The sequence below is a fragment of the Palaemon carinicauda genome, chromosome 19 (genome assembly GCF_036898095.1).
Source record: "Palaemon carinicauda isolate YSFRI2023 chromosome 19, ASM3689809v2, whole genome shotgun sequence".
In the NCBI taxonomy this organism is placed as follows: domain Eukaryota; kingdom Metazoa; phylum Arthropoda; class Malacostraca; order Decapoda; family Palaemonidae; genus Palaemon; species Palaemon carinicauda.
The window spans coordinates 82,945,966-82,958,465 of NC_090743.1; the positions used below are offsets into that span (position 1 = coordinate 82,945,966).

A 12,500-nucleotide genomic window follows, 5' to 3' on the forward strand; every position below is an offset into this window, starting at 1 on the left:
CCTCAAGAAGAGATATTTGTATTAAGTAAAATGTTTAAATACGGTGACTTCTCCCCATTAGTTACCTATTGTAACCATGAGATACAAAATCTAGTAAGTATGTCACAGGACCTCCTCTTCTGATAAAGGTCACAGGCTCTGCTCTGCCTAAGAATGCCATATTGTATGAATTACTTACTAACAAAGCTACATTTGGCCTTTCTATGGTACATTAGTATAACAGTATTGCAGATTCTGATTAGACCCACACGCCTTTGGTAATCAATAATCAGTAAACAGTAACCGATCACTTATTCTTGTCTATCAGATAGCTCCATTCAGCCAACCGTTAAGCAATCAGAAGTATCAGACTAAATTAACATTTCAATATATTACTCCCGAGAGGAGATTGCCTAAATAGAGCAATCCCTGAACAAACCTTTTGTATCTTTCAGCCATTCCTACCTGTAAGTCTGCCAGTAGAGGGAGCAGACATCTCTATATTGAAATTTATATCCAACATGTAACTGAAAGAGTAATTGTCATGGGTGGAGTTCAAAGCATACCATTCCTCGTCGTTGTTGAGGTCTGGGAAGACTCCTTCCCAAAACTCCCAGAGGAACCCTCTTTCTCCTGTAGGGGATAAAAAAAAAAAAGGATATTTACATGTAACTTCTATCCAGAATGTACAAGCATTCATACATCGTACCAGTCTTAAAGGTGTATTAACTTAAAATGCACGCTTAAACTCATTGAAAGAACTAATATCATAAATGCTATTACCAGGACAAAATACGTGGAGTTTCATTCTAAGCAAGACCAAAGCCTGAAGGACAAATGTGATCACTGTATAGATTATATTATACTGTATCACTGACTAAAGAATCCCAAGTTTTATTATCGTGGTTTGGCAAACTGTGATTGGAAAAATAGAACTCATTGTCGAAAGCCATGATAATGAAAGCTTTGGTCTCATTAGCCATGGCCATATTATTATTATTGTTGTTGTTGTTGTTGTTGTCATCATCATCATCATCATCATCATCATCATCATTATTATTATTATTATTATTATCATTATTATTACTAGTTGTTGTTGTTGTTGCTTTTATCTAAAATTCTTATGATAATCTCAATGCAGCCATTAAGATGCCGAGAACAAAGTACTCAAAGGTGAAAGAAATAAAAAATGGGGCAGAGAGAAAGAAAAACTAATCAACAAACAAATATTCATAATTCTACAAATAGACAAGCTCATATAGCTTACCAATCCAAATATGCAGAGAAAAAAAAACACAGTAAAAGCTTAGGAGAAAGGTAATAATATCAGTAGAGTCAAAATGAATCTTACGTGGGCCCGGTGAAGTGGCGTCTTCGGCAGGTGTCAGACAGGTGAGCGAGTCGTAAGAGATGGATTGGATGTCGCACACGGCCCCTCCGACGCTAACCTGAAATTATTATTACTATTATTACTTGCTGAGCTACAACCCTAGTTGGAAAAGCAGGATGCTATGGACCAAAAGGCTCCAACAGGGAAAATAGCCCAATGAGGAAAGGAAACAAGGAAAAAAATAGAATATTTTAAGAAGAGTAACAATATTAAAATAAACATTTCCCATATAAACTGTAAAAATTTAAACAAAACAAGAAGAGAAGTAAGATTGAATAGTGTGCTTGAGTGTACCCTCAAGCAAGAGAACTCTAACCCAAGAAAGTGGAAGACCATGGTACAGAGGCTGTACAGGATGATTGAGAAGATGAATGTGGTCATGGGGAAATTTGGTTCGATTATTTGGCATAATAAGACGTTCTTTAACTAAAGACAAAATTCTCTCTCTCTCTCTCTCTCTCTCTCTCTCTCTCTCTCTCTCTCTCTCTCTCTCTCTCTCTCTCTCTCTCTCTCTCTCAACAAAGAATTATGAAAATAATTAATATGAAATTACCCAAATTTGCTATTATTTGGTAGTCTAAGTCTTAAAATCATGGTAAGACGATAAACTATTTCCATAAATTAGTAATGTCATAATCAGTTAATACCGATGAACACAAAGTGACGAAACATAAAGAAATGATTATTCCGATCATTCGAAATTGAAATTGTACACGGGAAGGTCCTGAACCATAAAATGAATACCATTGAATAATGTATTTACTGAACGATAATTAAGAACGATAGTAAGAAAATAAAGTCGACAAATAAAGAAATGGGTAAACCTGATGATCCTTTGCTATGGTACTTCTGGAATCTAAACTTGAAGAATATTGTTGGAGAAATTGGTGTTTTTATCATAAAATAGTTGAAAACAAAAGGACTTTCTAACCTCTGTGGCTCCAGGAATACTGCTGAATCCGACACCTGTGACGGTTATCAGTGTATTTCCACCAGGTGATCCGGTGCTTGGAGACACGCTGTTCACACCTGTTCAGAAACAGTCAAATTATGTAGTGATGTCTACAGTAGCTAGCTGTTTATTTTTATTGCTGAGAAAATCAATAATATCAGAGATCCTTCCTTTATTGGCTGTTTTATTACAACAATAATTGTTTATAATAATCTGTAAGAATCAGAAATGAAAATTATTTAAATCATATCATAAAACTCTATTTCAAAAACAGATAACAAAATGGGCTGGGACCAAGATCAACCCTCTACCATGGTAGAGGGAAGCCTACAGTAAGTGCAACCTTCAACAAACCGTGGGGACCAGGGGCAAGGGTTCCTATTGGTGCCCTAAAACTAACACGAGAAAGAGCATCGTGTAGCAATTCTTACCTGCATATGTGTGGTACTGATAGAGCTTGTCCTGAGAATCCGAGTACATTCCATACCACCTGGTTTCGGCCGCACCTCTCGTCGTCACGTAAACGGTGCCGTTCATGGGACCTATGTTCGGACTAAGTACTCGACAAGTGAGGGTTCTAGAAGTGAGAGGCACGTATAGTTCTCCACTCGTGGCATTCACCATTTCACATTCGCTTTTGTCAACGTACACCCTGGAAATTTAACGACGGGGAATTATTCCAGTATTTGCCATTTCCTATTCTATACTAAAAAATTTGCCGTAAAAACGGTAAAAATTCTTGAATAAATGTTGCCAGGAATTTACCGTTTTAAAAACGGATATAATAACGTTAAAGAGTAAGTGATATTACGGTCACCAACACGTAAAAGATAATAGCAAAGTAGGGTAAAAATCACGGTCGCCTGTATTTACTGAAATACGATTGCGAACAGTATATTTCTAGAGAGAATTTCTGATTAAAATTACGTTTTTTACATTGCACCTCTCACTTAATCAAATATAGCTTGGAAAGAGTTACTTGGGTATCCAGCTTTTCAAAGTTGATTCTGGTACCAAATAATATAGGAAAGGAGAGTTCCTTTATAATCATGCCGTTTTAGCCATTCGTTTGAAAAGCTCTTTTTACAAAAGAAAATAAAAAGCATGAGTCAATTTTTATTTCAAATGACCAACGTCCACAATATTAATTTTTTCCCTTGCTTCAAAAATTTTAATTTATAACTACACCAAATTACCAATACATAAACTTGTACGCTTTGACAAACTTTGGTGTTATGATGCTAAGTGGATAAACAATTAAACAGTGACAATTTTAAAATATTTCTACCTACAACTACAACTTTCTGCGATTATTTTTTTCTTGTCTTCGAAGAGCTAATTGGAGCGCTCAGCAACCCTTGCTTTGGTGGGTCAGAGTTCAAGTAGCATCGCTCAGGCTATAGAAGATTTTCACGGGCACACAACAAAAATGTCTGTGTGTACTATGAGTAGACCTAACTGCCTAGTAATCAACAGTCATAGCCTTGGTGCGTGATCCAAGTCTCATTTAGATGGAGAGTAGATGATTATTATTCATGTGTTTGGTAACTATTAACCGAGCCCTTACCTCTGATCATGAACAAAGTCTAAATTATAATATATATATATATATATATATATATATATATATATATATATATATATATATATATATATGTGTGTGTGTGTATATATATATATATATATATATATATATATATATATATATATATATATATATATAAACATGGCAGAGAGAGGTAATCATAACATCTCCCAGTTATCCTCATCATTATTATTACTAGATAAACCATAACCCTACTTGGAAAAGCAGGATGCTACAAGCCCAAGGGCTCTAACAAGGAAAAATGGTCCAATGAGGAAAGGGAATAAGGAAACAGATAGAACAATGTCTCAGTGTACCCTTAAGCAAGAGAACTCCAATCCAAGACAATGGAAGATATGGTCCAGAGACTAAGGCACTACCCAAGACTATATAGAACAATAGTTTGCTTTTAGAGTGTGCTTCTCCTAGAAGGGCCGTTATGATTGCTACCTCTTCGTCAGATTTACTCTTAAATTTGTGGTTAATTTACTTCCTTCTGGAACCATTCTTCACCTACTGGACATTGGTCATACTAAGTTCTAAATTCAAAATTATATACTGAAGCTACCATGTCACCACTCTACCATTGAAACAATGTTACTATTATATCTTTGGTAACATGTTATAATATAGCTTTGTCTGATGGAGGAATACTCACCCAGTCACGACAGATCCAGACGATAGGTCATCTGCCAAAGGATCAGAATACTGTGTCATCTGGTACCTGTCCGTATGCAGGTAACCTGTCATTTCCGTAAACTGGCCAGGCAGGTCCCATCTTGGATTCATTCTTTCTATGACTGGTGATACCCAGTGGGCAAACTGCGGAAAAAGGGGTCCTGAAGGTTTATATTGAACACAGCAAATCCATTTTCCTGAATTATAGTTATTAAAAATCCTTGCTTTAGAATGAATCAAAAGGATTCATTGACATAATCCTTAAAAAAAATACAGTTGAGTAGCAAGAGTAAAATAATGCAACAATGAAAATATATTCAAAATAGTACTGTATCCCCTTACTAGTGGCTCTCTCTCTCTCTCTCTCTCTCTCTCTCTCTCTCTCTCTCTCTCTCTCTCTCTCTCTCTCTCTCTCTCTCTTTTCAATATTCGACAACATATGACTATTTACCTTTAGCCTAGCAGCCCTCTACTGTGAATTAATTCTTGTCTTTTATTCTACTCTTGGAAATATAACAATACTCTTATGGCTCTCACAGAAGATAAAACATGGAATTTTGAAGAGTGATTCGGGTATCTTGGTATTTCTGTTTATTATTATTATTATTATTATTATTATTATTATTATTATTACCTAAGCTACAACACTAGTTGGAAAAGCAGAATGATGTAAGCCAAAGGGTACAACAGGGAAAAATAGCTCAGTGAGGAAATGAAATAAAGAAATAAACCATATGAGCAGTTATGAATAAAGAATATAAAATGGTAATTCTATACAATAGCTACGCCAGTAATAATTTTGATATTTTTTTCTGATGAGGTACTTAGTGCTTTATCTAAAGCTGACCTTTTTTATTTGAGGAGGAACAGTATTTTTACCGTATTTGTTAACTTTTCCAATCTTGGGGGACCTCCAGTGGGAAACTGGGGTTTTAGGGTGGGGAATATAATTAAAGAATCTGTTTTAACATACGAATAATGGCCCATGTAGAATTAGTACTAAAAAAGCTAACCTAAACAAACTACCAAAACAAACTACCTAACCTAACCTAACCTAACCTTACCTAACGTTTCACCCCAATGTGAACCCCCTTACACCCCCATATTAAATATAAGACAGCCTAAAACACTTTGTGCAATAAGGTTGGTGGGTAAAGGTGAGCTGCACCTTTCCAACTCAATAGCCAATGCACAATAACCTCACGAATGAATGAGCACCAATCATTTATAGTTTTATGAGAATTTCTTATTCGTTTTCAACAAATTTATAACTAAATCTAACACCAATATAATTATATACAAGTAACAATTTACATTCTATATGTAAAAGAGACTTTTCCAACCAAGTTCCCTTAAAAATGGATACATAAAAACTACAATTTTTTTTTTTTCAATACAACATGCCATCTGTTACTCCAAAATGCATTTTTGTTAATATCAAGTAGGCACTTACAACCACAGGTAGGGCAAATTGTGTCACTTTCACTTTTAATAACACTGTAATCTTAGCAGTACTTTATTAATCTTTCGATGTTACCACAATAATGCAAAACAAACTCTTTATAATTTAAATAACTGAGATAAGAACTTGAGAGAATCCCACAGAAATTGGTGTTAAAGTAGATGGTAAATGAGAAACCTCACCAGATGTTGAAGGTTCTCACTCCCCATGGCACTCAAAAGTCTGAAAAATTAGCGGTGGAAGTTGTGTGGAAAGTCTCGAAAAGTGTTAGTTTGCCAGTAAAACTGTCACCTGATTGGGTATTTAAGTAAAGTCATTCTAGTTTTGTTAAAATGCTAGCCTAAAGTAAAATGTGGATAATCATTGATTAAAAACTATGACGTTTGGGTGACGTCTTGCTACGTAGAATACAGTGGATGATGTAATAATGACATAATCGATGTTTTTAACATGCAAATGAACAAGCGAGAGCTCAATCTGAAGAGGAGTTTGAGAGTGTTATGAAGTCCAGGTTCTTTGTTTTTTCAGGTGTGTCATATTTAATTCTGATTTTTAAACCATTTCTAGACCTAGCGCCGCTTAAATTTATATATCAAACGAAACCTTGGACTTCCCTCTTATTAGTAAAAGTACTTAAATTTGATAACTTGCTGGCGGAGTTATTGTATAGAATTACCTATAAAATATTTTATGATCAGTAACAGCATTAAAAAAGTTCTGACATGTATGAATTATGAATAGAAACTTGTGTCAACCTGTTCAACATTAAAAAAAAAAAAAAAACCGCCACCGATTCAACTGCCTGATTAGGAAGAACATTCCCTAATCCAATCACAGGTGGAATAAAACCTCAAGAATACGGTGTAGAGTTGATTAAGATTGAGAAGGCAAGACTGCTAGAATTAACTGTATACCTAGCACTACGTATTGCCAGGTTCCCAACCCTGGGGTCGCCAAAATCTCAAAATATCGAAATAAAAATAATAATTAAGAATATGGCAGAACTCGCAGTAAAGGAAAAATAAATGAACGTATTTGTGGATTTTTATTTATCGACTTGTATATATCTATTCATATATAAATATATAAAAAAAAATTTCAATGGTGGTATCCCTGAGTGCCGTATGTGTTTGATACGTGAACAGCATCACCGTCCACGTCCAACCAGGCATCCACGACAGCTGTAGGCCTGTAGCCTACTGCCACAGCTGGAAACACTGTCTACTATTTGTTCGTCTTATATCGGAAAGTTGATGCATTTATACCTCTATAGTGATTTCGAATGTGCTGCATAGGTTGCACTCAGTCTTTGTTTCTTTAAAATTCTTAATTACTCACGAAAAAGAAGTGGTATGCTGACAATAGAAACTGAGTACTTCCCTTGCTGACGAAGTATTGCACCATAGTATGTCAGTGGATGATAGCCTATCACAGTGTTCATAATTGAGGCTTCTAAAACCACATAGCACCCCCCACCATATCTAAAGAGAGAGAGATGGGCAAGGGAAGGAGGAGGGGCCACTGTTCATGCCCTCTCCTCCTATATTTTCCTCTTTCCCCTCGCCACCCTTTCCTTGCTCCTCTTCCCCCTTCCCCGTCTTTCCACGCCCCATCTTCTCCTGCATCTTTTTTACCCCTCCCCTCCTCTCCTCCTCCTTCTTGCCCCCCCCCCCTCCTCTTCGATATTTCCTTGCCACATCCCCTTTACTCCTCCCCTTCCTTTTTATATACCTCTTGTGAGTTTGTGTTGTTTTTATTGCTATTTCATTTATTGTGTTATTAGATGTTATTTTATTTGTATGTTTGCGCTGGTCACTTGGTCGAAAATGTCGTTGGTTTGGTGGTTGTTTAGAGATTTGGAGGATTTTATGTCGCTGGTTTTTGAGGTTGTGGTTTTGACAGTTGTTTAGAGATTTAGAGGATTTTATGTCACTGGTTATTGAGGTTGTTGTTTTGATAGTTGTCTAGAGATTTGGAGGATTTTATGTCGCTGGTTTTTGAGGTTGTTGTTTTGGCGGTTGTTTAGAGATTTGGAGGATTTTATGTCGCTGGTTTTTGAGGTTGTTGTTTTGGCGGTTGTTTAGAGATTTGGAGGATTTTATGTCGCTGGTTTTTGAGGTTGTTGTTTTGACAGTTGTTTAGAGATTTGGAGGATTTTATGTCTGGTTTTTGAGGCTGTTGTTTTGGCGGTTGTTTAGAGATTTGGAGGATTTTATGTCGCTGGTTTTTGAGGTTGTTGTTTTGATAGTTGTCTAGAGATTTGGAGGATTTTATGTCGCTGGTTTTAGAGGTTGTTGTTTTGGCGGTTGTTTAGAGATTTGGAGGATTTTATGTCGCTGGTTTTTGAGGTTGTTGTTTTGATAGTTGTTTAGAGATTTGGAGGATTTTATGTCGCTGGTTTTTGAGGTTGTTGTTTTGGCGGTTGTTTAGAGATTTAGAGGATTTTATGTCGCTGGTTTTTGAGGCTGTTGTTTTGACAGTTGTTTTGAGATTTGGAGGATTTTATGTCGCTGGTTTTTGAGGTTGTTGTTTTGACGGTTGTTTAGAGATTTGGAGGATTTTATGTAGCTGGTTTTTGAGGTTGTTGTTTTGGCGGTTGTTTAGAGATTTGGAGGATTTTATGTCGCTGGTTTTTGAGGTTGTTGTTTTGATAGTTGTCTAGAGATTTGGAGGATTTTATGTCGCTGGTTTTTAGGCTGTTGTTTTGGCGGTTGTTTAGAGATTTGGAGGATTTTATGTCGCTGGTTGTTGAGGTTGTTGTTTTGGCGGTTGTTTAGAGATTTGGAGGATTTTATGTCGCTGGTTTTTGAGGTTGTTGTTTTCGCGGTTGTTTAGAGATTTGGAGGATTTTATGTCACTGGTGTTTGAGGTTGTTGTTTTGGCGGTTGTTTAGAGATTTGGAGGATTTTATGTCGCTGGTTTTTGAGGCTGTTGTTTTGGCGGTTGTTTAGAGATTTGGAGGATTTTATGTCGCTGGTTTTTTAGGTTGTTGTTTTGATTGTTGTCTAGAGATTTGGAGGATTTTATGTCGCTGGTTTTAGAGGTTGTTGTTTTGGCGGTTGTTTAGAGATTTGGAGGATTTTATGTCGCTGGTTTTTAAGGTTGTTGTTTTGATAGTTGTCTAGAGATTTGGAGGATTTTAAGTCGCTGGTTTTTGAGGTTGTTGTTTTGGCGGTTGTTTAGAGATTTAGAGGATTTTATGTCGCTGGTTTTTGAGGTTATTGTTTTGATAGTTGTTTAGAGATTTGGAGGATTTTATGTCGCTGGTTTTTGAGGTTGTTGTTTTGACAGTTGTTTAGAGATTTAGAGGATTTTATGTCACTGGTTTTTGAGGTTGTTGTTTTGATAGATGTCTAGAGATTTGGAGGATTTTATGTCGCTGGTTTTTGAGGTTGTTGTTTTGGCGGTTGTTTAGAGTTTTAGAGGATTTTATGTCGCTGGTTGTTGAGGTTGTTGTTTTGACAGTTGTTTAGAGATTTAGAGGATTTTATGTCGCTGGTTTTTGAGGTTGTTGTTTTGACAGTTGTTTAGAGATTTAGAGGATTTTATGTCGCTGGTTTTTGAAGTTATTGTTTTGATAGATGTCTAGAGATTTGGAGGATTTTATGTCGCTGGTTTTTGAGGTTGTTGTTTTGGCGGTTGTTTAGAGTTTTAGAGGATTTTATGTCGCTGGTTGTTGAGGTTGTTGTTTTGACAGTTGTTTAGAGATTTAGAGGATTTTATGTCGCTGGTTTTTGAGGTTGTTGTTTTGACAGTTGTTTAGAGATTTAGAGGATTTTATGTCGCTGGTTTTTGAGGTTGTTGTTTTGATAGTTGTCTAGAGATTTGGAGGATTTTGTGTCGCTGGTTTTTGAGGTTGTTGTTTTGGCGGTTGTTTAGAGATTTGGAGGATTTTATGTCGCTGGTTTTTGAGGTTGTTGTTTTGGCGGTTGTTTAGAGATTTGGAGGATTTTATGTCGCTGGTTTTTGAGGTTGTTGTTTTGGCGGTTGTTTAGAGATTTGGAGGATTTTATGTCGCTAGTTTTTGAGGTTGTTGTTTTGACAGTTGTTTAGAGATTTAGAGGATTTTATGTCACTGGTTTTTGAGGTTGTTGTTTTGGCGGTTGTTTAGAGATTTGGAGGATTTTATGTCGCTAGTTTTTGAGGTTGTTGTTTTGGCGGTTGTTTAGAGATTTGGAGGATTTTATGTCGCTGGTTTTTGAGGCTGTTGTTTTGACAGTTGTTTAGAGATTTGGAGGATTTTATGTAGCTGGTTTTTGAGGTTGTTGTTTTGGAGGTTGTTTAGAGATTTGGAGGATTTTATGTCGCTGGTTTTTGAGGTTGTTGTTTTGACAGTTGTTTAGAGATTTGGGGGATTTTATGTAGCTGGTTTTTGAGATTGTTGTTTTGGCGGTTGTTTAGAGATTTGGAGGATTTTATGTCGCTGGTTTTTGAGGTTGTTGTTTTGATAGTTGTCTAGAGATTTGGAGGATTTTATGTCGCTGGTTTTTGAGGTTGTTGTTTTGACAGTTGTTTAGAGATTTGGAGGATTTTATGTCGCTGGTTTTTGAGGTTGTTGTTTTGGCGGTTGTTTAGAGATTTGGAGTATTGTACATGGTTGGTTTTTGAGGTTGTTGTTTTGGTGAGATTTAGAGTGCTGTATATCATTGATTTTTTTCAATTTCTGCTTCGTCTTATTCACTGCGATTTGCAAATATATTACAACTCTTTTCCTTGTTACTCCTTCCTTGACACCTCCCCTCCTCTCTACACCTCCTCCTCTTTGTTCCTTGCCCCTTCACTTTCCTTGCTACCTACCCTCTTTTTTTATTCTTCCTTGTCATCTTTCCTTGTCTGCGTCCCCCCTCTTTCCTATTCTCTCAACGATCCTTCTCTTTCCTTGGCCCCCTCCTCTTCTCTTTCCTTGGGCCCCTTATAACTGAACAATTACATATTTAATTTCAGATTCTTCAGCGATGTCCAGAAAGCGGACGTACAAAGAAGAATTTCATGGCACTAGGTTTATGTGTCTCATCAATCATTGGGTCGAAAAACCGCAATGCGTTGTATGTGGGGAAGTGTTCAGCCACGAGATGCTTTAAGAAAATAAGCTCAAGTGCCATCTCCAGGAAAAACATCCAACTCTGGCGGGGAAAGATCGTGAGTATTTCAAGAGGAAAGAAGAACAACTGAAGCGTCAGCGATTAGACAACCCTATGCACACAGGACTGTTTTCCGTTCAACAAGCAACACTTGCATCCCATCTCGTTGCAAAGAGTTGCTAAGTGTAAGCAGCCACACACAATTGGGGTAAAGTTGGTAAAGCCAGAAGCCCTTGATATGATTCGTGCCATTACCGGAGATTGCTGCAGTGAAAAAAAAAAAGAAACTATTCCACTGTCAGACAACACAATTAACCGACGAATTCTAGAGATGTCAGGAGACATCAAAGAACAGGTAGTGGCTGCTATCAAGGAGAGCGGAAAATTCTGCTTGCAATTGGACGAGTCAACCGATGTCGGTGACGATGCTCAGCTCTTGGTATATGTACAGTACCAAGGGAAGAGTGACATTGAAGAGAACTTAAACTGGCATATCTGACAGACATATTTTCATAGTTGAATTTGCTGAATATGTCCATGCAAGGGAAAGATGAAACTCATATCTCAGTGCCAGAAAAGCTCAGGGCTTTCAAGGCAAAGCTGATGCTGTGGAAAGGAAAAATCGAACGGGGAAAAACTGTGCCCTTTCCACTCTTGAACCTCTTTTTGGAAGATGAAGAAGATGCCTCACTTTTGGACGTACAAAGTGTCATTGTTGGGCACCTTGAGAAATTAAGTGAGGTATTTGACAGGTATATTCTGAATGGAGAGTTGCAAGAGAAATACAGATGGGTGCACAGACCCTTCGATATCCTCGCCGAGGACCTCTCAGAAGAAGAGTCTTCTATCCGAAATCTGCAAGAGGAGCTCATCGAGGTGCAGCATTATGAAACTCTTCATTTCAACTTTCAGCGACAATCACTCGGCGTGTTCTGGACTGCTGTAAAAAAAGAGAAACCAGTCCTTGGAGGTGAACCTGTGAAAGCGTTGTTGCCTTTCGGTGCAACCTATTTGTGTGAATCAGGGTTTGCAGCCCTGACTGCCATCAAAACAAAAAAAAAATCAGAAATCGGCTACAACCTGAACATGATTTGAGGGTAACACTTTCTAAGACTGAACACCGAATAGAGAAACTTAGCAGCATGATCCAGGCCCAAGGCTCCCATTAAAATTAGTTTACCATTTAACAGAAAACATTTATACTTTTAGTTTGTTTTTATGGAATATGACAAAATATTATTCCAGAATTGGGGTTTTTTATTAATATTAACCCTTAGAATTTATAATGCTGTAATAAATTTAATGATGTTTATTTTGTCTTTTACAGCATTATAGTACCTCTCTTATAGAAGAATATTTAATGTCCCTTACTT

General features: G+C 36.9%; 1 protein-coding gene across 1 annotated transcript in view; it reads right to left on the bottom strand.

Moving 5' to 3' along the window:
- The window catches only part of LOC137659104 (fibrocystin-L-like), a 194,302-nt gene that overhangs the window by 90,988 nt on the left and 90,814 nt on the right, over positions 1–12,500 (bottom strand). Inside the window, exons 6-10 of the mRNA XM_068394184.1 lie at positions 4,565–4,728; positions 2,753–2,973; positions 2,301–2,398; positions 1,331–1,427; positions 445–612 (exon numbers count right to left, since the gene is read on the bottom strand). Coding sequence (XP_068250285.1) covers positions 445–612; positions 1,331–1,427; positions 2,301–2,398; positions 2,753–2,973; positions 4,565–4,728 — 748 coding nt within the window. The remainder of the gene's footprint in view (positions 1–444; positions 613–1,330; positions 1,428–2,300; positions 2,399–2,752; positions 2,974–4,564; positions 4,729–12,500) is intronic.